General features: G+C 26.6%; 2 protein-coding genes across 2 annotated transcripts in view; one reads left to right on the top strand and one right to left on the bottom strand.

Moving 5' to 3' along the window:
* Positions 1-528: 528 nt before the first annotated feature.
* LOC111621726 (putative uncharacterized protein DDB_G0286901) lies at positions 529-3,170 on the bottom strand. Its single transcript, XM_023363955.1, has 4 exons — positions 2,734-3,170; positions 2,047-2,236; positions 1,641-1,970; positions 529-1,543 (listed from the first exon to the last, which is right to left on the bottom strand). Exons 1-4 carry the CDS (start codon positions 3,144-3,146, stop codon positions 584-586), a joined length of 1,893 nt encoding a protein of 630 aa, XP_023219723.1. The 5' UTR covers positions 3,147-3,170; the 3' UTR covers positions 529-583.
* Positions 3,171-7,442: 4,272 nt separating this feature from the next.
* The window catches only part of LOC111621741 (protein Skeletor, isoforms B/C-like), a 66,358-nt gene continuing 64,023 nt past the window's right edge, over positions 7,443-9,777 (top strand). The window contains exon 1 of the mRNA XM_023363968.1: positions 7,443-7,565. Within this exon, the coding sequence (XP_023219736.1) occupies positions 7,511-7,565 (55 nt within the window). The 5' untranslated portion in view covers positions 7,443-7,510. The remainder of the gene's footprint in view (positions 7,566-9,777) is intronic.

Raw genomic sequence — 9,777 nt, 5'->3', positions numbered from 1 at the left:
AAGTGGATTACGAAAAACCTTTATAGAGGATTTGTCTTTTGTCTTATTATTNTCGTGTTTTAATGTTTAATATTACATTTTAAGTAATAGTTTATTTATAAATGTGTTGCACGTAACGTAATAAATAATATTAAAATATAATAAATTTAGCTTATTTTTTCTAATAAAAAAATAGTCGAATATTAATAGAAATTTACGTAAAATTGATTGCAAGTACAAATGATTTTTAATATATTAAAACGCCTATTTATATCAATATCATACATCTAAACTTATGACGTTAAGAAGCGGAGAATTTACCAATTCACTTATCTAAATTTCCCAGAGGTGTTCTTATGTGTTTCAAATTCCAAGAGAACTGATATAAAGCATTGTAAAACGCGTACGGAATTTATAATTTCACTTCGTTTAAACGTTTTCTAACATTAAATATTAGTAATTTTACTGTAATTTGTCATAGTATTTTACCTTTGAAGCCACGCCGAAATTATTCTTGTAATAAATGATTATTCATAAAATAGAAATGTAGACTAATTTCTAATAAAACTCTATTATTAATTTTTTCATAGTGCAATGCGTATATTTATGCAACACGCCATGGAACAGGTATTAAAGTACCTAGCAATATACAGGTAATAATTACGAAAGAGAAACAAAACGTTAAATGGCATAAATATTCTCGATTCTGATTTAAACGTTGAAAAAAATTCTCTATTCTTCTACGGGTATTAACGCATTCGTTTTGAAATTGACGAATCAATATCGGAGATTCGGAATTTTTTATTTCTTCAGCATTATCGTTGCTTAAATTTTGGTCCTGCTGCTGATAAATAGAATCTGCTGTCTCTTGTATTATGATGGAAGGTGATTGTCTGCTCGAAATGTTACTCAAAGGATTTCCTTCTTCGGATATCCACAATGTTGTTTCATTAAGTAAGGGCTTTGAGCTCATATCGTTTGCTCTATTATTATTTTCTATTTCTTTATTTGAAGCATTTCCTTCAGCAACTTCGTTGAAAATATCTGTTGCCATTTTTCGATGGAACCAAAGAGATAAATCCGTAGAATTTGAAGTAATTTCATTCCTTTTTTCTGAATTAGCTTGATTTATTGATATATTTTTCTTAATTTCTTCCGAGTTTGTTCCAACTTCATTTTCGTCGGTTAACCATGACACTTCTTCAAAACTGACAGAGGATGATTTTCCTTGAATCTTATTTTCATTAATTATTATTCTGTTTGAGAATTTAGGCATTTTAAAATAATTTTTATTGTTCAATAAATTATTTTGGGAATTTACTTCACCGTTGTATTTTAATTTCAAAGAATCTAATTCGTTTATAGTATTATTATCTCGTAACGAATTGCTTGATCCTTGACCTGATGTTTCAAAAAACGAGTATTCTTTATCCGGTAAAGGTATAATAAATTTAGCCTTTTTATTTAATTTTATAAAATTTTTGTTCACATTTTGTTGCCTATTTTTAGATCTTGAACTTCGTTCTTCCAAAGATGCTTGAAGGTCATCTCGGTGGATTTGCAGCTATAAATACATAAGCAATATAAGATTTGTTTATAGATATGATGATATTTTAATATAAAAAATAAATTTATTGTCAAAGCCAATGGAAAAAACTTACTTGTCTACTTCTTTTCAATTTCTGACGTTCAGAATTTAATGCGTTATGCAAATTTTTATTTTCGTCTTTCAAAGTTTTAATTTCATTTAAAAGATTATAATTTTCCACTACTGCCGACTCTTTTTTATCGTTAATTACTTCAATTTTCTTATCTACTTGTTGCTGTAAAACTCGGATTTTAAAGTGCATCTCTCGACGAAGGTTCAAATACTGTTTCTGAATCTCTGAAATGTTCTTCTCTTTTAACTCGGATATTTGTTGAGTCAGAATTCTTTGTTGTTCGTTAACTTCTTGTTGATAATTTTTAAATTCTTCATACATACGCTCCATCTATATTGAAATTTCTTACAATGTTAATTGTATTAATTATAATTATTCTTTTATTTCGAGAAGAAACATAACTTGCCTCTCGAGATAATTGTGTATTAGCATTTCCTATTTCAGCTTGCTTTCGCAAAACGTTGCTTAATTTTAATCTAAGTGTCCTGATACTTAAATTCTTATCTTTATCTCTTATTCTAGAATATTGTGCAGAAGGTCTATATCTACGTTGTACAGGATAAAATTCTCTACTTCGGCATTGGATAGATCTATCTCTGTAAAATTTTTTAATACAAAAAAATGAGAACTATATATTAAAGGACATTCTCAAACACCTTATCAGCATACATGCTTGATAAGCAATTTAGACCATCTTCAGATCCTTTCCCATTAAGATATAATACAATATTGATCGGGTATATGTAAATAATCTAATAAATCTCATAAATTGTAAATATGAAGGATTAAATATTTTAAAATTAATATCGAAAGACCTTAAATCCGGTAAAAATAGGACGTTTTCGACATGTAAAACGTTCATTCCGTTAACAAAAGTTCTATTTTTACTGTGTGTAAGGTTTTTTTATATTAATTTTAATTAATACATCCAGTTTTTGGAGGTTTTTTTTTATTTTTATTTGATTATATATTCTTTTCTAACGATATAAAACCTGAATATTAATTCTATATGCTAGAAAAGTGTTGATTTTCTATAGAGTTTTATCCAGTTAATCAATTACTAAGATATGTAAAAGAAAAAAAGAAGTCATACCTTTGAACTTCATAAAAATTACTGAAAGTGACAGTTCTGTCATCATTATTTTGAACGTTATTACCCGAAGTAAGGAAGGGTGGCCAAATAATTTGAGCTTCCGCAGTGTTTACAACAGGCTGTTTAGAAGTTGATGCAACACAGAAGAGATTCATTCTATTTTCCGATTTTTGTGAAGAGGATATCGAATCTATACTACGTGTCTCTAATACTTTATTAGTAGCAGAGTTTTCTACTTCCGTTTTAGAGTCAATATTTTTATTTTCTTCATTAGATTTCCCAATCAATTTCCCCGAGTTCTGTACTGCCTCAAACTCTTCGTCTTCCATTTCTAACTCTTCTATTACTGTTAGATTATCTTCTTCGCTATCAGAACTAGAAAAATTTAAATTTTCGTAAGGAATTTTAGACATTTTATAAGTAAAAATATAATTATAAATAAATTTACGTAAATGATTCCACAGAAATGAATTTGTTTTCTTCGAATATTTTTTAACTTTGCGACCAAACTGAATAAATTCGAATTCTCGCACGAGAAAAGAACAAAAATTTGATTATAAATTTCTGTGTTTATGATATTCGATTAAACTAATATTTTTTAAATATTTTGATGACTTTTTAAGTCATTAATTGGCCTTAGTTTAAAAATTGTAGGCGTTTCAAAAAGAAACTTTTTGAAAAAATGGCCACCGTTTACAGGTGACCGTTGTTGGCAGTTCGAAATTTATGTATAAATTACTGTAATTTTTATTCTACAAGCAGATATAAAATCCTTAGTTACTTATTCTTCTGTCTGACATATAACAGTAATACTGCGTTATTATATATCTGTGTGCATCTATGTGAATTTATATACGTTTAAGTGCATTATTTATCTAAAAGCAGGAGTTTTAAATATATAAATGTATATATAAAACTCCTGTTTTTAGATAAATAATGCACACGGATTAAAAAGCAGATGCACTAGAATTATTAATGATCTTTTTTTCTTGTTTTTCTGGTTATTATAATCATATTTTATCTCTCCAAACTGAATTTAATATACATTTTCATTAAAATTATAGGTTATTGTAGTTTCTGGACGAAAATAAATTGTAATCAATAAAAATGTATTTTAAAAAAAATTTTAAATTTCGTGTTTTAATGTTTAATATTACATTTTAAGTAATAGTTTATTTATAAATGTGTTGCACGTAACGTAATAAATAATATTAAAATATAATAAATTTAGCCTTTTTATTTAATTTTATAAAATTTTTGTTCACATTTTGTTGCCTATTTTTAGATCTTGAACTTCGTTCTTCCAAAGATGNGCTCATAGTTCGATAGAGATTGAGTCAGGTATCCTTGTATAGATGGGTCAAGGTTCGTACACCTCGCACGTACAAGAGTCAAACGTTACTTACGTTAATTATGTAATCTCTTGGAAGAGAATTTTATAGTTTAAAAGTTTCGACACATCAACTTATTTAATATATTTTACGTGAAAACTATATTTTCGAAGAAGTATATTACAGAAAAGCATGGATCAGTATCGATAATCTTAATATAAAAATAGGTCAGAAACATAACTTACAATTTGATTATAAGTTATGAATATTTTATTTATCTACAGACCTTCATAAAAACGTTAATCGTGCGCCATTCTTTAATTTTTTAATACACGTTTAATCACATTTAGAAATGTGATTGGAACGATAAATTTCAAAATATAAATACTTTAATTTTTTTTAAATATATTTAATTTTGAGAATATTGAATATATATATTTTTTTATTTTTAATTTTCTAAAATTCTAAGTATAGGAATTCCAAGTACAAGTTAATTTACTTTTTTTGTTTTAATAGATTTCTTGGTATTGTGATTCTATTTAATGGATTATGTTGTCAATTATATACATTAAAATTCTTAATATTTAATGCATTTTAGCATTAAATATTAAGGCGCCTTTTAATTATATTCATTATGAGTGTGGCCAGACCCATAGTGGGGCTACAGGGTGATGGGGCGGGCCAGATTTCCCTAAAAAATCATGGGGTTTCTCGACCGCTCGGATTCGTTTCCAGGTCCCCCAGAGCGGTCATCCGGCCGTCATATTTTTTATATGAATATCCTAAAACTCACGTTTTAGACAGTTAAATGTGGCTCTACTAGTTCTTTACAAATTCAGATTTTATCCTGTTGTTGACAAAGGATAATATAATTGGTGACAATACAAATGCATAATTATAAAATTCAAGGACATTATTATTTTATTCTAAGAGAATTTTATTCTGATAAGAATGAAACTGTTTTATTTGCATGTTAAACAGGAATAGAAATTGTATGATTAATGCAAATGCATATTACAAATGAATTTGTTTATTTTAATGTTGTGGTATTTTACACAGCGAATTTTACATTCAGTTAAGACGAAATTTTACTAAACAGGTGCAAAAAAAGCATGTTTTCGATGGACTTTGTTCTGAAATGTCACGAAATGAATCTCACGAGCCGCGATCATGACTGAAAAACGTGATGAAAATGCTTCTTCCACAATAGATTAACAATTATTTCAATGACAGGTGTTTTTCGTATGTTATCGAATAAATAACTGTGGTCTATGCGACGAGGCGAGATTTAACCAAGACTAAAACAAAAAACCGTACTTGGCATTGAGTTAATTTTATGAAACCAAAAAAAAACCTTTCTTGTTAAAATGTTTATTTGTGAAAACATTCTGTCTAGGTTTAAGTAATGTTTCAAAAAAAAGCAGGACAAACAGGTTAAAATACAGGTTTCTATTGTGGTCCTAACGTCCTGTTAGTGTTTGAAAGTGGATAAAAATGGGACAGGTATCGAGGTCAAATTGTGGCATTTATCAAGAGACCATGTTGTTGTAATGAGAAGAAAATTTGTTGTTATGCTTCAAGTAAAAAAAAGAAAAAAAAACAACTTTTATACTTAATTGTCCATATTATATATAGTCTTGCATTAGTATCAAGTGGTAGCAAACTTTTAAATGCCAATCTCGAATTCTTTCTATTTTATAAGTTAATTTATTAGGCTTTATCTAAACTTATAAATAATTTAATCTTTTAATTTTAAAAAATTGTTCTAAAACAATATTAAACCTTCTTCAAGGAATTAAGAAAGTTTTTATTTATTCAAAATTAAATAGATTTTTGAATATTTTATTATATAACAGAATACAATTAAATTATATATCTGATAGCCAATACAAAAAAAAAACCTATCAAAGAAAAGGAATTATTTTTTATTACTATTATTATTATTTCCATCGCATGGGGATGAGGAAAAGTATTAATTACCATTAAGTTTAATAGTAAAAATTATGATTGATAAACAATCAAGTATGAAATAGTTCTATTTAATTTTATTTTGGGTGGAGTATTTTATCTTATTCTACTTTCCATTCATTTGTTCATTAATTGCGAAACTTTTTCAAGGTTTTTATTAAACTCAATCTATCATTCCATAATTAAAGTAAAACGGTTTTACGCAATCGTTAGATTTATCTGTCAATTTTTCGAGGTATCAAAAATTAATTGTTTTAAAGATTAAGAAATATTCGTACCTTATGAAGACATTCCATGAGTTTTTCCATTAGAGAATTAAAATTTATTGTAACAACTGCATTGGCTTAAATTTGCATAGAATATGAAGTTTAAATTAGTTTTAAGGTAATTATATTATTATATCTCTTTTTGCATATTATTTTAAACTATTGTATATAGAGCTTGATCGAACGATTTTATAAATATTAAATCTAGGACTTGAGAGAGGTAAAATAGGGCATAAGTCATCCCCATCTCTCCGAAATTCATAAAAATATATAAATAAATCAAAAGAAACTTTAATTTATACCACTATTTAGTCTATTACCCTTTTGGTGCCCTTTTATCTGCATCTGTTTAAATCTAATTTTATAGTATACAAAATGTAATTCTATGTTATATGACTTATATTATGTGGAATTTATATTATTTTAAATATTAAATATAAATTTGTAGTATTTAAAAAGTATTTTAAGATAAATTTATTTCTATATGATGTCTGTTATTTAAAACAAACCTTATCCTCGTACTTAGAAGGATAATAATTTAAAAAATAAATTCTTAGAAAAAATATTTTCTACGGTATTTAATACACTAAAAATAAATTAAAGTTGATAATAAAAATTACTTTCACATAGATTTAAATGATAATTAGATAATAAAAGGTAATTTTTAAGGCATTTTCCGAATTAGTGATATAAATCTTGTAAGTAATTATCCCATTGACCTTCGTAGGATCCTTCATTAATCTATATTTATAGCTTTAGATTATTAAACACCCGTAAACAAGTTTTTTAAAACCATTAGCAAACATAAATTCTTAATAGTTTTCCCTTCAAAAATTGATCTGTATTTATGAAATCTTTTAAATTATACTGTCACCAACAAACTTCTATTGATTTGCGTGTGAAATATGTACAAATATACATTAAATAGTCTATAAATATATAAAAAATAATTGTATTAAGTTTATACTTTGTATATGCTGTATATATATATTGTATCAATAATAATTATAAAATCGTTTAACTATTTTTCTATAGAGACTCAATAACAAGTCAAGTACAGTACTTGAACTAGTAGTGTGTATAGTTCAGGACATAGCCACTAGAGTGCGGGTATGAAATGGAACAAGCAAATAAAACTTCATACCCTGTGGAAACGGTTAGCTTTCCATCATCGAACCTGTTTAGGAGAAGTTACTTGATAGATCGAAAAGCATGGGATGGATACATTTCATCGTCTACTTTCTCCTAATAATAATCTGTTTAACAGGTAAACTCATTAATATACAAATCTTTATCTCATGTTAGTTATATAAAATCGATGCTGTGGATGTTGTTGACCTTCTCGATGTCGTCTAGACACTTTTAATGTTCTGTCTTCGTTTATTTCTAGATATTATTTATTAATTATTCATTAAATTTGTATATCTCTACTTGAAAGAAATCACTGAAGTGAGAAATCTCTTCCTTAATTTAATTGTTACTTAACTTTTCCTCTTGATACTATTACTTCTATATTTAGTAGGCTTTGAAGTTATTTTCGTGTAAATGTTTGTTGATTTTTTTTAAATATCATACTCGAATTTTCTTTTAATCTATGAATATTTAGTTTATAGACTTATTATTTGGTAGAAAAATGATTTTAAATATAAACTCTACAACTTGGGATAATTGTAATTTTTAATTTAATTTCTAATAAAATATTTAAATTTAATATTATATTTTTTTTTAATTTATTTTTTCAGAGATTAAATTTACTTATTTTATATCTTTAATAATGTATTTTCGCTTATTTATATCACTTTTGTGGTATTTTACACAGCGAATTTTACATTCAGTTAAGACGAAATTTTACTAAACAGGTGCAAAAAAAGCATGTTTTCGATGGACTTTGTTCTGAAATGTCACGAAATGAATCTCACGAGCCGCGATCATGACTGAAAAACGTGATGAAAATGCTTCTTCCACAATAGATTAACAATTATTTCAATGACAGGTGTTTTTCGTATGTTATCGAATAAATAACTGTGGTCTATGCGACGAGGCGAGATTTAACCAAGACTAAAACAAAAAACCGTACTTGGCATTGAGTTAATTTTATGAAACCAAAAAAAAACCTTTCTTGTTAAAATGTTTATTTGTGAAAACATTCTGTCTAGGTTTAAGTAATGTTTCAAAAAAAAGCAGGACAAACAGGTTAAAATACAGGTTTCTATTGTGGTCCTAACGTCCTGTTAGTGTTTGAAAGTGGATAAAAATGGGACAGGTATCGAGGTCAAATTGTGGCATTTATCAAGAGACCATGTTGTTGTAATGAGAAGAAAATTTGTTGTTATGCTTCAAGTAAAAAAAAGAAAAAAAAAACAACTTTAATACTTAATTGTCCATATTATATATAGTCTTGCATTAGTATCAAGTGGTAGCAAACTTTTAAATGCCAATCTCGAATTCTTTCTATTTTATAAGTTAATTTATTAGGCTTTATCTAAACTTATAAATAATTTAATCTTTTAATTTTAAAAAATTGTTCTAAAACAATATTAAACCTTCTTCAAGGAATTAAGAAAGTTTTTATTTATTCAAAATTAAATAGATTTTTGAATATTTTATTATATAACAGAATACAATTAAATTATATATCTGATAGCCAATACAAAAAAAAACCTATCAAAGAAAAGGAATTATTTTTTAAGACTGGTTTTTCACCCTTTCAAAATGAAACCTAATTCTGTCAGAACGAGAATAGGAATTGTTAATGTAAAGTTTCTGAAGTCTGACATGACTTATGAAATTAATTTGAAGTCATAAATGTAATAATTTCATGCATAATTAATATCAAATACAATCAAACCTCTGAACAACGGCCATTGACGAGAACGTAAAAAAATGGCCGTTGTTTGGAGGTTATATTGTAAGCGTTTTCGTTTAACGTTTCTGATAAAAGTGGCCGTCATTTTTAATTTTTTTTTAATCGTGGAATAAGCTTTGAGATACATTATAATTTATTTTAGAATTTCACATTTTTCTCTTTGAAAAATTCTTTCCTTTTAAACTCATTTTACTGCCATCGATTGTAACAAATATTATGACCCGAAATCTTTATCTAAATTGGAATCTGTCAATTATTCTTATAGATAAAAGAATAAAATATTGAAACTATTATTTGATTATGAGGAAGAATAAGTGATAACTCATCCTAAAAGAAAAAAGTATGTCGTACGGTGTTAAGTTTAGATTTGTATTACAAAGGTGTGCCACTTAACTTATATCTTGTGGTCAACGACCGTTTGTTAGCAGCGTTAATAAACCGAGAAGGCCTCTTCTATGCTTCTTATTAATGTTTAATAAATAACCTAAGTTTCTTGATACATGCAAGAAATAGAAGACGGTTTAAAGAATAATTTTCTGTTTTTGTTTGCGCTCATATCGTCGTACATATTTATAGACCTATATAACCTATTCCATTGACCTTATAAGCTTTA

The sequence above is a fragment of the Centruroides sculpturatus genome, unplaced genomic scaffold (genome assembly GCF_000671375.1).
Source record: "Centruroides sculpturatus isolate CEXI.00-Female unplaced genomic scaffold, Cexi_2.0 scaffold21, whole genome shotgun sequence".
Classification (NCBI taxonomy): Eukaryota; Metazoa; Arthropoda; class Arachnida; order Scorpiones; family Buthidae; genus Centruroides; species Centruroides sculpturatus.
Note: the sequence above shows the minus strand (reverse complement) of the source record. Positions and strands in the feature narration are given on the sequence as shown.